We start from the raw sequence: 19,628 nt of genomic DNA, 5'->3' as shown, positions 1-19,628 counted from the left end.
TTAGCTATTTACTATTCGTCATTGATCTCGGTCTGCTTTTTCGACACATAGGCTAATAACTTACAGAATTTTTTTCAGAGATACAAATGTGACTTTTATGAGTTATTTTCTTTTACTTGAAGTAGGAATGAACGAGGTACGAACTAAGCAAGTTTATTCGATGTATAAAGCTCAAAAAGTAAAAGGGTTTGGTTTACATTACTTGGCCGCTTCAGAAAAAAATCCGATAAATAATATAATAAAATCATGGGAATTATTCATTTGTTCGAGAGGACAAAAAAGAGTAATCGTTTTCGTACGTGGATGTACACCCTACAATAAAATGGTAGGCTTATAACTAGGGCTTCCATACCGTCCTTATTTCTAAGATTTGTCCTTATTTTGAAAGTCTACATCGTAGAAAATATTATTGTCCTTATTTCTAAGAAATGTCCTTATTTTTGGCTTGCGCCCTTATTTTCAACAAAGCAGTAATTCTAAATGCAAACCATTTTCATCCTGTCCTAGTCTTTGCCGCCAAAGCTTTGTGACAACATAAAAGCAACACAATCTTATTTGGAACATAAAGAAGCAAGGCATAGGATAGGCATGAAGCATTGTTAGCACTTCAGGCTATCTAGGTTAGATAGGAAGGCTAGTTCTGTAGACTACAGACTGTAGTGAAGAAAAATTTGTAGTGTAGAAAAATCGTATTTTTTCCAGTCGTCCTTATTTTGGGTTCCAGATCGATGGAAGCCCTGCTTATAGCACAAAAATCTGATCTACTTCGCGACATCGCAAAACAGAAGTAAATTTTACTAATAAATAATTGCAAACTAAATGGTTTTGGGAAATTCTCCAAATGAACAGTCTCACTTGTATGAGGATTGAAAATGTAGCTAAATTTCTTTTGCCGCTAACCGGCTTGCGACTTTCCGTTAATCGTTAGCTGGCGGCGAACTGATGTAGATGCTAAATAAAGTGAACTTACATGGTCGTCAACTGCTAGTTGCAGGCAATTATATTTTTTGATTTCAAGAATTAGTAGCCTATGAAATTTGTTGTAGGCCTACTACTAGCAATGCTCGTACTGTAATGCGGGATGCCAAACTTCAAATTTTACCATAATAATAAAATTGAAAAAGCATATAACATCAAAATATAGCCAGAGCATCGCATTGTACAGTAGATACCGTACTGTACAAATGATTACAATGACTTTTTGATGAATAGCAAGCTTTCCTAATTGCTACCAGTTTTAGCCTATATTTGTAGGATGAATTTTACCAACCCAAACATGTATACGCACATCAGTTTATGATAAATGAAAGTATTGGGTTATTCTTTTAGAGATCGGCAACACATCACTCAACATGAGACAAAAAATTTTTTCGGATAAAAACAACTTGCTGTTTAAGCCTTGAATACTTTGGGAAATTCCCCAGTTTGTGATAATAATATTACAAAACTTTGTACTGTATTAGATTCTTAATATTGAAAAATGTTTGTAAAAAGACCTGAAATTCTATTGCTGGAACTACCGCCTTCATTACTGCCACTGTAGCAGTGAATTTCCTAATACTGAGCTTACATACTTCTTGTTTCATTATGATTGATTGATATAGCGAGGTTAGCAGCAGGCCTAGCACCTTAAAAGAAACAACACGTACTAAATGATAAAAAATTGAAACGAAATTGGTGAATTGATGAGGACTAAAAGCTCATTGTATAAAATGTGTAGATGCACATAAATTAAAAGCAATGAAGTAACTATTTCACCGTAAGACGAAAGTAGATCCTATTGGTAAAGATAGGTGGTTTGGTTGGGCGAATGGATATCGAAAAAGTTGATTTAAGATATTTTGGGTTTAAATAAAGTAAGATTTGTATGAGAAGAAAAAATTAGGTTGGACTTAGGTTAATAAATCCGTTATAGCTTGTAAGTTGGGTTAACAATAAACTGAAAAATAGCTTCGAGCATACAATTTTTTTAGGTGAAATAGTGACAACCTTCAAGCAAAACAATTAATGGAAAGAACGCATAAGGCGCAATACTCAGGGGTGCAAACACAATGCTATGCATTCTGCATAAAGTTACTGACTCTTTTGTTTAAATTACCAGCACATACAATTGTGTAAGTAATGTAGTTGCATGAGTGTTTGGGTACATATTGCATAAAATGTAGAAAAATATGTGATACCATAGAGATAAATTTGGTTCTTAAAAAGTCGCTATAACAATAATATTATGGCAAGTTAAGATCCTACAGTTTTGACAACTTCCGTTTAAAGTGTTTACGGCAGTCATTTAAGATGTGGCAGTGATGATGTACTGTTTGCACACATAGTAAATAAGATGCTATAACTGCACTTGAAAAAAGTGTAGCTATACCATTGTTCATTGTGTAGCTGTACTAGGACTAGTTAGTGGTGTTCGAGTCATTTCGTTACATGGCAAGTATAAAATAAAATTAAATCAAAAGGTATAGGCCATTGTGAAAACAGTTACTTTCAGTAAACCTCCGATATAATAACAAGAACATTTTTCTGCATGTTTAAAACCATTTTTTTCATAGAACTTGACAGCCACTGGATAACCTGTTGCGAGTACCAAGCCATCAACCGAGTTTTCTTTAAAACTTTGTTCTTTAGCAAACTTCATTACATGCTGCAGCAAAGTATAGCCTATTTCTTGTCCCCGAAAATTTCTTTTCACTGTCATGTGCTGTAAAATAAACAGTGGTTGTTGACCGCATGGCAATAGTTTCAAGTTGCTTAAATATTTTCGCTAAATAAATGCAATGTTAAAGATGGTTTTCTTTGGAATGGTGTCCATAAGCATTTCGAAAACACTGCTATTTTGATAATAATATAGTCTATAAAACAATATTTACAGCTTAAGCAGTCATGAAGAGTTAAAGCACAAAAAATTAGGCGTATGGGTGCAGTCATCTTACAGACCAACACCAACATGCTATTTCAACCTCTTATTATTCTTCGAAAACGAATGAACTCTAATTTTTAAAATTAAATCAACTTTAACAGTGTTATATTGAGAATTTTATATCTCTATTATATCACATCTATAAGTAAGATGTTTGTGTAGAACTCCATCGTCTTGAGTTAACTACCAAACAGTTACGTGGCCAATAGCTCATCAGCAGATGCATATGAATTGAGTGATGTCAAATGTATGCGTACTGTGATAACTGTTAACCTTTAATTTGCTTTTAGATTTATGTCCTATTTTCAGTTAATTAAAACCCTAAAACATGGGTCTATAATTAATTGTTTGCTTATTACAAACAGGTATTTACGCTACAATTATATTATGTCATTCCAGTCAGGGGTGAATTGCTGCATTACGGTATCTATGAGAATGGTTTTACATGTTGCCTAAACGGACCTAATATTAATGCAGCATATATTTCACTGTGTATATGGCTTTCACAAGCTAAGACATATGTTGTAAACAAAACAACTGATAAATTCATTCAGCGACAAATATAGAAACCGCATAAACTGATCACTGTAATGACTGCACCCTTACTTCTAAGTCACAAAAAATCATACATGTAGCTGAAGAGGATTGCTGCACATTTTCATAACATCTGGGCTGTCAAACCTGTCGTCCACAGGAATGGTTACAGCAATGGTTCCTACAACTTCATTTTCACTGGTGACAGCGACCCAAAAATGAGCTGGGTTGTTGTTATACTCTTTGCTGAAATTTTCCCATGAATTCAAGTTTTCCATATACTTTGCACTTGAAGAAACCGGAAATAAGTCACCTTTAAAGCAAGAAGCAATAAAAGCGAATCAAATGGTGAAGCGGTAACTTTATGTCACAACTGCTGTCAAGTTCAGCATTCTACATCATTTAAAAACAAATACATATTTATATAGCCTATAATGCAGATAATACTTAAGTTTAAATGGTTTAAAGTTTAAACCATTTAAATACATAGACAATATACGACATATACACCGGTATCATATATATCAAATTATTCAATTTAGACATCTGCCATTCATAGGTTACATACCAATAAAACACCATAATGAAGAAAAGACGAAAAAGAATCCAATTGTCAAAGGTACGACAATATGCCAACGTAAACTAATTTTGAGCAAATTGAAAACCAATGTCACCAGAATATACGAAAGTATTGCAGCCAGAATCTGAATGTGTAAATTGAAAAGTTACAGTTCCGCAATAATGGAAAGTATGGCACACACACTAGACTTAACAACATGTACACCAAACTTTTACATGTTTATATTTAATAAATTTTATAATAAACAAATCAGGAAAGTTCCCAGTAGTTGCGATTAATACAACTAAAGTGTTCAGCGCTATCCCCATCTCATATGCAAGAAGATTCAGACTATTTCGTAGTCTTGGAAAAAAAGATTAACTTGGATTAGCCTAACTCAGGCACTCAGTTTTAAAAAATTCAGCAATAAGGCATATAGTAGTAAATCACCTGATGTGATACCAAAATTTTAGAAATTTAATGGAGGGGTAATTCTGTTAACCTTATAATTCCATGTGATATACATCATAGCATTTTTGATTTTGTCTGGAATATTCGTTTACAGATGAATGCTGGAGGTTAAGATTATCAGATAAACGCAACTTTAAGGTTTAAAACATTTAATGGATGTGACTAAGTGCATTACCCAAAACGATTAATAAACAGTTTCAAAACTACTGTACTAGCAAAACAATGGGGACGATCAATGCCTGTTATGACGTCACAACTGATCATTTAAAACATCATAAAGCAGACAATGCAAGCATGTTCCAGGCTTATATGACCAATTGAATACAGTTTAGACCTAAATCTACTTGCTATGCTTAATTTAAGAGCGTGTTGTGGTGTGCAGATTGACAGTTTAAAACCTTGAAATTCTTGCTATTCACTTATATTTGTAAAAGAATTTACTTTAAACCTAGTCTCTAACTTGATAATGTTAACATTTTGTCCCCCGCATATATCATCAAAAGTAGGCGCCTATGGCAATAGATATGTAGAAATGATTTATATTTGAAATCAATTATATAGAATAATTTAAAATACCTGAAAATGGGCAGTTTTAACAGAATATTTAACATTGAAAGCAAATGTTTCCCTCATGCTGTCTTGTATCAGAGATTGAATTTCTGATAGATGTTGTTTCTCTGCAGGTGTAATAGTGACGTCTTTCACATCACTCGTATCCTTAGTAACAGTCCGATGACGAATCATAGTGTACAGATTTCAGAGGTTAATTTGTAATTTTCTCCATGCCTACTAGTGACTAAACTATAGCTACTCTAGTGTGAAAGCCTGAAAATTATAAGTGCGTTATTGTTTTTTCTTGTGTATTTTTGCGGTACTATCATGAAAACCACCAGCGAATAAAGGGCCCACTGGACCATGAACCAAATTTTTTGGGGCCATAGGTCTTGTTACATAATTGCATGCAACAACCTTTTGGCTTTCACCTATTAGAATACATGTAATAGGTAGCAAAATGTAACACTGAAATGAATACAGGAACGAAACAATATACACCAGCTTCATTACCAAAAATTTAGCGGATCTTTGCAAAACATAAAATAATTGGCGTTACTGTCGTTACAAAATTGTTGTATGCGGCATTTTAAAATCCTCCGCCATAAATTGTCAGCTGCTGTTCGAATGAATTTGCGAATACTATTCATTTCAAGGCGTTTTAAGTGTTTTTTTGTGGCATAGAGGAAAACGTTTTGCAGATTGACCAGCGCAAGATATTCAGACCAAGCTCGCAAAACGCTGCTGGACCTAAGGTTAATTTCTAGAGCAACCATGCAATGTAAAATGGGTAAGAGTTTTTATATAGTATTGTCCGAATTTAGAACTGTCCACCATGGCCACTGAACAAAAGCAAGTGTCATCAATCCCTTGCTCAAGGGCATAACAATGATATAGCGCCACTGGGTATCAAACATAGATGATGAGCCGCATTTATTGTGACGCCAATGATCAGACCACTCGACTACCGAGTAGGGAGAATTTAGTTAATTTAGCTAATAGACACTAGCGGTTAAAAGTTCTTAGTGACAAAGATTTTGTTAGCTATTAGCCAAAAGAATACATGTAGGAAAAAATTTGGGGTAAAAGTTTGCTAATTTAGTGCGTTATTTTGCACTTAATGACTTATTCTTGACTTGGACAGAACTTCTGTGGACTCCATTTTCAATTGATTTAAAGATTGAATAAGTTAAACTTTGTACATTGTACTGTGTAATTGCACTCCTAAGAGTGCACTTCCATTGCATCTGAGTATTTTTTGCGTACCGCACTTGTCATTTTTGATTGTTTGTTGCTCCCAAGATCTTGCTGAAAACGTTCATACTCGGCAGTCTGACCATCTGGATTAGCTCACTAACCTGGGCACAAGCGATAAGCCCAATTTATCGTCAGTTTGGTGGACTTTTCCTCAGTCCGAGGATAAAAAGTAGGCGTCTAGTGCAGAAGTGCACAACTACAGGATGCATTTGTATACTAGACCCCAGCCACTCAAATTGTGACGTCTTCTGCATGGTTGTGCACTTCTGCACTAGACCCAAAATTAGATCATACCCTACCTTTATACTCTAACTCTGCCATATACCTTCTTGAAATATCATGGTGATGGTTCAGGAATGGACATTAGGCGCGCCTTGGATAAAACTACATTGACCAATGCTACAAGCCTACAACCATACGAAGGTACGATCTACGATACTAAAGATAACCGTTTGTGCTCGCCAATATCACGTTAGTTTTATGAGCCACATGCAGTACAATAGCAGTTTTAACTGAACACATGTTAAAATTTTCTTGTTACGTCACCAATGGCAGCCTGCTGTTTTTGAGTAAGATCATGCAATTGGTGACGTCTCGTAGTTGCTGATTAGTGATTTAGAGAGGCAGGTTAGTATTGTATTGTTTTGTTTATTTTTCGTCATTGCCTGTGGGGAACGAAAAACAAAATGCTAAACAATACAGCACGATAAAAAAACAATTAACAATTCTACCAGGAAACTGTGGCGTAGACGATGGGCGCTATTTCGTATTCTATTGTTTATTTTTCGTTAACGTCAGTGGGAAAACGAAAAATAAAATGCTAACTGTTACAACGTAGATAAAAATCACAATTCAGGTAGCAGACAACGACGGGAAAAGTAGCAAAGCCCAAGGGTTTAAAACGTGCAAGAACGATGTTAACACGTGGTTAGCACTGTCACTAAATCCAACAAGCAAATAACTATAAAACAAACGAAAAAAATACGTGCTTTAGTTAAACTTGGAGACTGATCCAACGTGGTAATCAAAAGCTGATAGTAGAAATACGCTTCAATACCATGGTAACAACAACAAACAATAAGTTGGCTAAGATTAGTGTAGCTGGATGGTGAAAAGAAAATCCATACAAAAAGAATTGAAATCCCGTTTTCGTGGCCAAGGAGAGGGCACGATAGTAGAGCTCTGTGGTGCAATAAACTTATTGAATTACACCTGTCACAAATGAGATATTGTGAATTTACACGCCTCAGATGTCCTACACAAGACAATAAAGCGAAGTGTTACAGTAACATATGAACTAAAAAAAATACACACACACTGAGCGGTTGAAAAACATGGCCGGAGCAAATCAGTTTGAAAATGAAAAATTTTTCGGATCGAAATCGAAAATCGGTTTAATGCCGGCTTATGAACAATTCAAACTGCAAAAGTACTTCTACCAACCAAGATCCATTGTTTAAAACCGATCAAACTATTTGGCTAGCTATCACAAACCGCTGACACAGCAACGAAACACTATTATACGGATATTTTAGGAGTACAACTTTTACCAAGCAAAGAGATTCACAAGTTTTAATTTTTTGCACTATTCATACTAGATTTCACTATCAAAATCAACATATAATGAGCGGGAAAAAGCAGCAAAGCCCAAAGAATTACAAAAAAGCAAAAAAATTACAACGGCAAAACAATGCTCATAAACACAAACATATCACCTGTAAAGACACTTAGTGACGTGGTAATCAGAAGAACGGCTGTTATTGTTGTACAGAAGCTTGCTGTTTTCAAATAGCACCATGTTATTGTATAATGATCAGTAATTGACAGGCTGCTTTTGGTAATGTGTAACGCGAGGCCGCAGTTCATGACGAAATGAACAGCAGGCCGTGATTTTTCGATTGGCTCCATGCAATTGGTTGCTGTTTTGTAACTGACCACAGCCTACTGATGGCAACGTACACCAAGCTGTGGTTGGTGACGTAATTAACAGCAGACTGTGATTGCTGGAGTAGCACTCTGCTGTTGGTTGCTGCTGCAAACTGGACAGCTTACTGTTTGTTTATTTCAAAGTTGTTCAAGACGTATATACAACTTAGGCAATCCTTTCCAATATAACCAATCTTTAAATAAATTTTTTTTAAATCTTTGTACACTTTTCTTTGAAAAATCCACATTAGCTGCTTACTTTGCTGCAAGTCTAGGCTGCTATTGATTACGTCACGAACAGCAGCCTGTCAGTCACCGAGCAACAAGCAACAGCAGAACGCTATTGAAAAACAGCAGCCTGTAGCAGCAGCTCGTTTGGTTACGACCCCGTCTCTTCGCGTATGTACTTTTGGCGTTTCTTCACGCCACTTTCTGGTAAAAATTCAAAATTAAACAAAAAACACAATAATAACATACCCAAGCATGATATGATATTTCGCAGTTTTCAATAGCAGTGACGTATGCCTTTATTACAAAAATAATGTGAACAATACGCAATAAAAAACTAAAAAGAGAGGTATAGTTAATCACACTAATTTACAATAAAACTTTTCTTTTTGTAGCACCGTTTGTTGGATGTATGAAGGCTCTTGTTTTCTGTTGACCTTTTTTCAGTTCATAAATAAAGTAAACTAATCTGTGTTGTATCGCTGCTTTGCATAGCGTCGCCAAAACACCATCGTGCACTTCTATCTTAGAAAGTAAAAAAATCGTTGTCTTTTACTCTCTGACGTTAAATTCAACATTTTCCGTTTCTTCTATTGTCAAACCCAATGGTGTTTTCATGCATAAAGCAGAGGTCATTTGATCAGCGCGTTGTCCTGCTATTGGCTATGCCACAACGTAGGTCTAAATTATACCAAGGAAACAGCTGACAAAAGGGGGCGTCGGCCAATATGTCCAATACTGATGCAATGCTTACATCATTTGTATGGTATGATAATAAGTTAATCTTTATCCTCAGACTGAGGAAAGTAATTGCACAAATTAAACCCGGTTTCATTGCTTCAATGCCCGGTTAGCCTTTTTGTAAATTCTGATACACACACAAGTTTTAATTGTTTTTTGATTCTTTTCTATCGTATTGAATGAATTTAGAACTTTTCGCCAGGACCATTGAGCAGGAGTAAACCAAACGCATCAAATACTTTATTGTTGCAAACCCGTCATAATAAAACACTGTAAGTTATATGCTTTACATTTATTTCTTTTACAAGTAGACCTAAACTGATGATTCGTGAAAAATAGGTATACGCTGTAAGTGCACTTGCCAGCCGTGATTATTTACATGCGCACTTATAGGTAGGCTATGCAATGACATATATCTGTATGCCAATTGTTTTCACATCCCTTTCGGTGGTGATTTTGATATTCTTGCATTACATTGTACATTCTTTTACTTACTTATAGATTACTTACTTACTTTCTTTATAGATTGATAATTTGAGAATGTTAGGTTAAGCATAAATTGATCCTTAAAATTGCAGACGGTTATGAAGAACCTGCCTTCAACCTTTATCTCGAAATTTCATTCGTTTACAAAAAAAAAAAAACATGTAGTCAAAAAACGGAAGAAACCAGATCAGAAAGCTTCGCAACAGTTACGTCACCTGCTGACTCAAAAGCAATTCCAGATTTCTCAGGAAGGCGTTGTCGAAAAGAAAAATCAAGATGACCAGGAAAATTTAAATCAAATAAACGTTCGATACAATACAAATGTCTATACTTGAAACACTTGACCGACTGATATAAATTGTACCATATTTTGCCAATATGACTGCTAGCCTGTTTAATACACAGCATTGCACAAATATACAAGTAATGAGCATAAGCAATTTCACAATATTTAACAACTAATACTGCCATACACTACTGCAATACAATTTATAGTTTTTAAGTACGAAAAATTGTGAGGGTTTACTCCGTATTTACAATGCCTTCACGAGGGACCACCTTGAGGAAAACCCTTTCTTTGGGGATCAGGCTGGATTTGAACGTTTGCTGAAGTGGAGGGATCTAAAAGAGGCAAAAGTAGTTGTAAAAGTAGTATTGATTCTGTGGTTCTTGTTTATTTATCGTTTGACGTTTTTCAGTAGTATAGGGTAGAAGATGCATTGTTGTTACCGCATCAACATGAAAGTACGAGTATAAAAAAAACATATGCTGAACTTGGAAATGAAAATAACTGCGTTACCGGCGTGTCTTCACAGACGTCAAGTTCGAATTCCTTAAGGGTCTTACAGATCGCCATCTTTATCTCCATAATTGCAAATCTCATCCCGATGCAGTTACGGGGTCCTCCTCCAAATGGCTGGAAAACCATGGGATCAATCTTACTCATATCTTCCATCCTGTTGAAACAGCGATTATCAAAAACGTTAAGTTTAAAACTATAAAGGAATTCATTTTGTACATAATATATAAAATTGATATTCATAAAACTAAAAAAAAACTTACCTGAAATATGGTTAATCATAAAGTAATTTACTATAACTATACTACAGTATTTTAAATGATGTATTGTATTTACCTTTCGGGATGAAATTTGAATGGTTCGTCCCAGTATTCTTCGTCATGGCTTAAACCATAGGTAGGTATATCAACATGTACACCTTTTGGAATCTGAACCCCGTTTATAGTTATATCGTTTTCGCAGTAGCGGGAATTTCTACAAAAATGTTTTGGTTATATGCATGAAAATATCGTAATGGCGTCATATACTGTGTGAAATCCAAAAGTTACCAGCAATTTATAGCGGTGCAATTCTTTACATTAATGACAAAACTGCTGATGAAATTATAGTTGTTATATTTAGTTTTCAGCTTCCCGCTGTGGTGGTTACAATGAAGAAGACTGTTAAAAAAATTAAGTCCAATCCAGAATGTTAGTTTTTCGTTAACACAACGAAAGAAGAAAACACGTTGTGAGTCTTTCACCGGAGAAACGCTATTTTTAAAATATGCATATTTAGTGTAATTTAAAAGGCTATACTCTATATAGAAAGCTCTTTGCCTCGCCTGGTACCGAAAATTAGTTTGGGGCTTGGCGGCAACCACATAATAAAACAATGACCCAACCTTGCTATAACAGGATAAAGTCGAAGCGATTCATTTAAGCACATCGTCAAGTACTTCATAGAGTTTAGGGCTTCGTAGCTCAATTCACCCTTTTAAATACAAAAAAGTTTTGTTAAAAGGTAAGAGCTCGTGTAAATGGATACAACTCCAGATATAAATTTTCACTTGGATCGCTTGGGCCTTGGACCATCGATATTATCGCAAAGACTGCAAGGTTAGCTTGGTCGCCTAAATCGTTTTAATCGCAACAGCTATAGACAACGTTCATTGATTGGCTTATGGAAATTTTTCATTTGCACGTACAATGCAAGTTTTCGATACGCTCAAAGCAATCCAAAAGAAGCGGTCAAAGAGAAACTGTATATTTTTGGGGAACCCTTTATGAAACAACAACACCGACACTATGCGTATAAGTGAGGAGCAATTATGCCAGTGTTACAAGTGCGTCGGATATAACTATAACTATAACTATTAAACTATAACTATAACTATAACTATTAAACTTACGTATTCTTTTAGTGTCTCTTCAATTTCTTCGGTCAATTTCTCTTGCACATGTTTGTGAGTTGCCAGATTATAAGTGAGGTAAGTTAAGGCGTTTGCCGTTGTTTCAAATCCCGCAATCAACATAAGAATTGCATTTGCAGTTATTTCCTGTTTGGTCAAACCTTAACATGTGAAAAATCTTTGACAAATTAGATTATGTCGAATTGTGTTTCAGCAGAACGGATCTTAATTAGCATATTTTTTCATACAATTAATATTTTCATACATTTAATTTTATAATATTTCCATTTTTACTGAACACGTTACCTTTTGCTTTTCCGTTTTTAGCTTCATCTTCAGAAATTTCGGCCTCCAACATTGACTGCATAATGTCAACTCTCTGCATATTAAACATCGTTAAAAACTTACTGCTTCACATCTACACTTGCACAATAAATGGGCAGAAACAGGAAACGCAGGTGTAACTGTTATTTAACTAGATAAAATGGAGAAACTCGGCAAACTAAAGTCATATCTTGCACCAACCTTTTGATCTGAGGAGTGTGATAGTCTATCAATGAGCGAGAGAGTCAAACGGTGAAAGAACGTGATCGGTTTTTTAGGGAAGATCGAATAATTTAATTTCTCAGCAATGTTTTCTGTCCATGGGAACAACACTAAAACAAAACGTTACGTTACAAAGAGACATAAACTCTAATGTTGTTGGCTTGTATCGTCTTTCTAAAATATTCAGAAATCAATACATATCATAATTATGAGCTACAAAGTATAAAGCACTATACTTACTAAAAATCAAGATAAGAGGATTCTTGAAAATTTCAAAATTAAATATCTCTTTGGACATTTCAACTACCTTTCTGCCCGTTGCCGCTGCACCAGGACTCTGTCAAATGTATTTTTGTATGAGACTGCTGGTCTTTGAGATAATGTCATTAATATATACGTGATAATGAAATCAAAGGTTAACATTACTTACATTGGAATGAACATTTACACTAAAAGCCGCCGAACATACAGCATCTAATGACAGTTCTCCAAACGTTCTACGAAGAAAATTTTGCAATATTAGAAATTTTGCATCATCAGAATATTGTGATACCAAAGTTTAAAGTTGGGCAGGGCTTTTCGGGTCGGGTTCAGGCTTATGTTTGAAAAAAGTCGACCCAGATTTGGGCCCGAATGTATACTCACACTCAGCCACAGCCACGACAGCTTTGCTTTCTTCACACAAATGTGCATGCGCGCACAGTGCTACAGACCACCCGCAGAGCGGAACATTCAAGTCAGAAAAGTATAAAATCGAAAAATGATTTTGATTCATTTAGTAAAATTACCTTTCGGTCCTAATTCGGGTTAATTCGGTTAAATCCAATAAATTATCCGGTTCGGGCTTATATTTTCGGTTTCTGGTTAACAATATAAGGCTCGTTTACAACTCTGTGTGATACCAATATTAGAAGTTCAGTATTTAGTATCATAACCTTTATGCTTGGACTGAGAGAAGTATTTGCACGACCTGAACACAGCTATGATTCCTTATAGTTCAAACCGCGGTTAACGATTACCTTTATCAGTTACCGGGTGCCGCGGTTTTTGTGCAAGACAAATACATACTGTCATACTGCTTGTATATATTGCCCTATTTTAAAACTGTTCACCAAATCTACTGGACAGAAGCAAATGAAGTGTTGTCAATGCCTTGCCCAGGGCCATTATACAACGGTAGCGCCGCTGGGTATCGAACTCGGGGCACATTATTGCAAGCCAAGCAGCGCTATATCCAGCAGACTGTAGTAACTTTCACATACTTTGGAAAGTGATCTCAGTTATACTGCACATATAAATCGAAATACACGCGTCATTCAAGTGCTATGGTAACGTTACGAGTGAAATCATTTTATGTAAATTTATGCCTTACTCTTTGACGTCAAATCTTCCGTCATCGTTTTGCACACTCTTGTGCAGAGCAGAAGTCATGTGATGTACACATTGCTCCACTATTCTAACCATTTCTTTGAGCTTCGACGCAGAAAAAGCTGGTGTTAAAGAGTTCCTAAACAAAGCGTTTACGTTTACTCCCTCGACGTCGGAGTGATGTCACTTAACTTACCTCATGCGTTTCCAATGGTCTCCTCTCGACGCCGTAAGCGCTGCGTTTATGTATTTTACTTTTGAAAACGTTATCTACAAAATATACAAAGCATATTAGTGTGCCAAAACTTTTCTTAATGAAAATATGTAGTTTAGGTCTATTATTATCAATTTTCAGCTCGTAATTACTTAGTGAAAGGTTACAGAAAAAGACCGTCACTATTGTAATTTAATTTTGATTTTTAAATAATGTTGATTGGGCTGTGTATTATGATTACGTTATAATTATGTAATGTTATTAAAGAACTTTTTCTATACTCCATTCACCTGCCGGTCTCTAAAGTTAGAAAATTCTTTTATGTAAATCTGTTTAATAATTTCCGGATCACAAACAACGATTCGTGCTTGTAGTCCGGTATAAGAACTGTAGAAAGAGGTTTGTAAGCAATCTTCAGCAACCCTTTTGGAGAATATCCTTTTAAAGATACACAAAATTTCACGTAAAAACTTACCCGTAAACGTTGCCATATTGCTTTTTTCTAATAATATCTTGATTGAATATCTATAATAAAGTGCCCAAGCTTAAAACTTTCCCAAAAATTACACTACTAGACAATATTTCGATTTTACATTGCGTTAACGTCAAGAAATTCGAATTCGTTAACGCGACATTTAATGCTTTATAACTTGGGAAAGCGTATTTCACATTGATAGGTAAAAGAAATAGTTGACGGATCGTTCTGATATATCGGCATTATTATCACTTACGCCATCAACATTATCGAACATTGAAGCTAGGTTTCCCAAGCCCAAGATTGACGGTGGTTCATGGGGAATATTGAGATTCTTTAAAACTTGCCACTTTCGGTAAATATAAAACCTGCAAACGTTATAAGCTTTATTTTACGACTGATGCTACGATTAACTTGTTTGAATTTCATGTACAGGTTTTCATTTCATTATCTTACAAGCTAAGCAACACGAGAAGGCATATTAAACTCACTTGAGCAAGAGTAAGGCCGTTACCAAGAGCATCCATGTTTCAATGGACAAGACATCCAACGGAGAAATCATGGTTTAAGCTTATTAATGGATATCTATATTTTAAAATGAGCTAAATGCAACTTTAACTTGTTAGTAAAGTGAAACATCCGATAAAGTTTATGCTGATCCTGGTAGAAATGTAGGTCTTTCTATTCGATATTAATTGGCTTGTATATACAATTTAGCTTTCGACTAAGCTTACTCTTCAAGCAGTACTGAGTTACTGAGTTTACTCTTCTACCAATCGGTGTCTTAAATTACTTCGACTTCAACTGAATTATCTGGGCCAGTGGCAAAGTTTTTTAAATCGTACAAAGTCTAATCACGTGCGCTTGTTTGCCAACCGTCGCCCCAAGCGAAGATTTCGCACGTGATTATTTTTGCAGCGCCAACCGACTCGTGACCGGACGGTGACTGCTGACGCAATCGCTTGTAAATTTCGTGTTTCATTCACTACTTTTATCACGTAATTCTCACAAACATCTTATACAAATTCTGGTAATTTTCAATGTTCCAGCATTTTATATGTTGAAAACGGGAATTGTGGCAGAATACTTAACTAAAGATTTCTAATAATGAAATGAACTATAATATGAATAACAAAAACTTCTTTGCACCACACCACTTCTTTTGAACAGAATGTGTGTCGTAGTTTTACATATGTCTGAGATCACGTTGTAAAATTTTTCTGTTAAGTGTGGGTTTGTAGTACTCACTAACGCCACAAGTCTATATCACCCTTGATACAAATTGCAAAGGAAGCGCAAAATACACAAGTGCCGTTAGCTGAGGACTAGCAGCAGTGCCAGCCTTGTTATCCTTTCCATTCTTCCAAAAAGGTATAGTAATGTACAAATAGCATAAATTTCTTGTCAGGTGTTAAAATTTGCAGCACATGAAGCGAAATGTCTGCGTCGCAGAAGCAGAAACAACAAACAGAGTTTTTTCTTTAACAATGCAAGTTACTGCACTGGTTATCAATATAAGTATTGCGTAATTTTTATGGCATTCGATAACCTATTAGTTAGAATTGTTAGATGTTAATCGTGTTTTGTTTATACGCACGTGGGCTGATGCGCACGCTGACCACTATGTTCTGTGTTTGTCATTAAAATTGAAATAATTACAGTCGATATTTGCTCTTTGCCATATGATGTTTTAAGACTTTGTTTCACAAAACGAAACAACGTTAACTCTAATATCATTGAACCTGTCATGTATGAAGCCAGCAGTTATTAAACCGTTCATAGCAAACATCTTACAAGAGCTACTGCATTCACATTTTCTAATGGTTCCTAAAATTGCTTCATTTTATGTACTGCGCAAGGTGCACCTGTCTGGTGTAGCAGCACACACTCACCAAATCGACACTGCCATACATGGCGTCCTGCGTAATGTGACTGGATATCTGCGTCTCACAACATTGGACGATCTTTCCATTCTCGCGGTGATCCAACCTGCCGGGCTTTACCTCGAAAGAGCCACTCTTTCTCTTGCTTGGCAGGCAACGGAGCCAGTAAATTTGCTCCACTCGAATCTTTGTGCCAAAGCAAACAAGCCGGCCCAACGACCAAATTCCAAACGCATATTCATACCAGCTGTACTGTAACTACAAGAACAAGCCGAAAATTCCGACGTCAGAGCTGACAGCTTTTTCACCGATGCCGATTCCCATCCCACCGGACTATCGCTGTCTAGGATGGCCTGGGTACGGCTTAGTCGCCTGCAAACCGGTGTCGGGAGTTTCCGCTCAGCGATGTACAAATGAGGAGTGACAAACTCTGCGGATGGTGAGTGACCATAATAACCACTTCATATTAGTACAAACCCATTCTCCAGTATATTTACTGATTACTTTTCTTTCATTTAATGCAAATTTATTTTTGAATTTGTCCTTTACTTTACTTTTTTTTGCCACTAATTACGCAATATATACAAGCTACATAGGATTTGCCCAAGTCCTAAGGGTCGAAGACGTAATACTCACAAATCATGGATTCATCAATCGCTTATGAAATTATCACTAGTTTCATGGCCGTTCGCTTAAGAAGAGTAAGTTAAGTTGGCAATAATAGTGCTTTCATGAAACTTAGGTGTGAGGATTGTATTGGGCAGTATTTGAAGATAAATTTTTTTACCACCTTTTGTTAAATGACTTGTGATATTTTTTGCCGAGTAAACAGGTTTATTTTGTATACACTTATCATTGCTTACGTATGCATACTTAGAAACTGGCCTACATGGACCTCCTGTTGTACGTATTTGTTGATGAATAAATATTAAGCATTTGACTGGTTTATAAATGGAAAGTTTGTTTTCACAATATTCTTTCCATTTATGAAAATTTGACAAACGCTCTGGCAAGAGCTGTAAACCGAACCTGACAAAAGGAGGGCATTTACAAAACCATTGAAGGGTATCAATTTTCAATTCAGTGCACCAGAACTGTGATTTCAGGAAGTGAAACTCGAACACATTATGACGAAAACAAAATCACCAAAGCGGTGAAAACTGAAAACCCTTAGACGAAAGAATAATTTCGCCAGGCACTGCCGTTTCAGAGTTCGCTAACACATACCACACGAGAAGCCAGGCAGACAAAGTTAGCTTAGCTGTAGCAAACATTCGTGTTAAGTTTGCCACAGGAACAGGTATCGCAGCAAGGTTTAGGATATATTGGTTGGCTCAATGTTCAGTACTACTTGTTATCATTAGTTTGTAATCTGATATTAATGCAGCTATGAATGCTTGAAAACATTGTGTTCAAGAAATATTTCAAACATTGTGGTTGAACTTTAGTAATGTCAACTGGCTGGTACTTTATTAGCATAGATTGTTCGGCATTGAATGAACAACATAAACTTTTCCTTGAGATTCAATAATAATTAATCTGCAACAAATTTTGAAAAATTTTGCACGAATTAAGAATTTAAATCGTTGTGCTTTTACATCAGTGACTAAGTTTCGTTGCAGATCTTCCAGCCTACAATTTTTGTTACTTAATTAATTAATTTTTTTTTGTTGTTATTTTTTGCATTTTAGTTACAAGTACTTAGTTCATCAAAATATTGCAGTACAAGTACGAGTACCTGGCGAGACCTGCCAGCAAGTAACAAGTACCCGGCATTTGAGTAAAGATAAATTAGTACTTGAGTCAAGTCCTTTTCTCGAGGAAAGTAACTCTGGAAGCAGCACAGAAACACTGATAACCTAGATAAAACATAGTTTTATTTCTAACAGCAATTTAAGTTAATGAAAACAAGCTATAATATCAGTACCAATATAGCTGAAACAAAAATGGGTACTTTGTTAGTTGGATTGGGAGAAAGTGTTGTATTATTTTAGTTATTTGATGTAATTAGCAGATAAGTAAGTGATAAACTCGAAAAAAAAGCTTGCCCTATACGACTAAATACTGCAAATGCAAAGTTTGCGTTTGTGCCAACTCATTATAGACTACTATAAAAGATTGATCGCTTTCTAAATCCCTTACGGTTTGGATCAGCAAGCACTTCTTTCGGTTCTTCGACTTGTGAACCTTGCAAAATGCGTCATGCCAAACGAATTTATGCGGGTGCCGTTTTGAATTATTACCATTACAAGGCGGCTAGCGATACTGCTAACTTGGCATTATTAAAGACCTAAGTCAATTTTATTATGATTTTTATTCAATTTATACTAGCTCACTATAAACGTTTTATGTCATGGAATCTTTGATGTGTTGCCTGCAAATAACTTGGACAGATTTAGAGCAAGAATGCTAGAAAAACAGAAATTTTGATGAAGATTCAGAAGATCAGAAAATGAAAGGAAGTTTGCAGATACGTATCAATGAATATGAGCTGATAGAATACTTTTGAGGGTTCCACGACAATTAACCGTGGGAAATTGACCGCGAACAAACTCACCGGGGACAACTAACCGGGGACAACTAACCGGGGGACAACTGATCGTGACATAAATTTACCTAGAACCAACTGACCTTAAATAGTATTATCACTTAAATCATATAATTTGAATAAACAACAATGCTAATTTGCGTAAAAAATAAAAATAAAATGCGTAGCGGTTGATTTGTGTCGCCGGTCAGTTGACCACGCCCAATTGTCGCCGGTGAATTTGTTCACGGTCAATTGACGTGATCCCACTTTTGAGCTACAAATGAGGAAAAATAATATAATTACTGTATGCCATATGAGTTATATGACGTCATAATGTAGCGTTGTTTAATTGGGTGCGGCTAACCGTCTCTCAAACTTAAGGCTTTGCGGCCCTTCACCCCTGAACACTTGGGTTTTGCGGCCCGCCGTTCAAAAAGTATTAGATCAGGGGTGGGCAAACTTGTTCAATGAAAGAGTCACTTGCGGAAAAGTACAAACAGTAGCGAGCCGCAAAATCAGTAGTGTCAATACAAATACGGTAAACAATGCATAGATAATTAATGAACAATAACACTGGGCAACATCAAAATTGTTCCTCAAATGAAAATATGTTACCTAGACTAACTTTGGGATGCTGATTCCAAATCTGAAATCAGAATTGGTCTATCACGTCAGGATTTAAAAATATGAAAATTCACGAAATTCGGATTTTGCATTGATTCGCACTATATTATAAGGTAGTACAG

At 35.8% G+C, this 19,628-nt stretch overlaps 2 protein-coding genes across 3 annotated transcripts; both read right to left on the bottom strand.

Moving 5' to 3' along the window:
• Positions 1-1,571: 1,571 nt before the first annotated feature.
• LOC143453114 (uncharacterized) lies at positions 1,572-5,308 on the bottom strand. 2 transcript variants are annotated; one of them, XM_076954266.1, is made up of 4 exons: positions 5,064-5,308; positions 4,026-4,161; positions 3,553-3,770; positions 1,572-2,704 (listed from the first exon to the last, which is right to left on the bottom strand). In XM_076954266.1, the coding sequence occupies exons 1-4, from the start codon at positions 5,229-5,231 to the stop codon at positions 2,456-2,458; spliced, it is 771 nt and encodes a 256-aa protein (XP_076810381.1). In that variant the 5' UTR covers positions 5,232-5,308; the 3' UTR covers positions 1,572-2,455. The 2 variants fall into 2 exon arrangements, with proteins under 2 accessions (XP_076810381.1, XP_076810382.1); XM_076954267.1 differs by having other exon boundaries at positions 2,563-2,704; positions 3,605-3,770.
• A 4,748-nt stretch (positions 5,309-10,056) lies between these two features.
• LOC143452653 (cytochrome P450 3A31-like) lies at positions 10,057-15,525 on the bottom strand. Its single transcript, XM_076953700.1, has 15 exons — positions 14,961-15,525; positions 14,726-14,837; positions 14,470-14,519; positions 14,285-14,381; positions 13,977-14,050; positions 13,785-13,919; positions 12,843-12,909; positions 12,653-12,749; positions 12,392-12,522; positions 12,173-12,245; positions 11,867-12,027; positions 11,360-11,448; positions 10,813-10,950; positions 10,477-10,633; positions 10,057-10,298 (listed from the first exon to the last, which is right to left on the bottom strand). The coding sequence occupies exons 1-15, from the start codon at positions 15,029-15,031 to the stop codon at positions 10,200-10,202; spliced, it is 1,551 nt and encodes a 516-aa protein (XP_076809815.1). The 5' UTR covers positions 15,032-15,525; the 3' UTR covers positions 10,057-10,199.
• Positions 15,526-19,628: the final 4,103 nt, after the last annotated feature.

This window comes from Clavelina lepadiformis, chromosome 4 (assembly GCF_947623445.1).
Source record: "Clavelina lepadiformis chromosome 4, kaClaLepa1.1, whole genome shotgun sequence".
Taxonomy (NCBI): domain Eukaryota; kingdom Metazoa; phylum Chordata; class Ascidiacea; order Aplousobranchia; family Clavelinidae; genus Clavelina; species Clavelina lepadiformis.
This window is presented reverse-complemented; position numbering and strand designations above follow the sequence as displayed.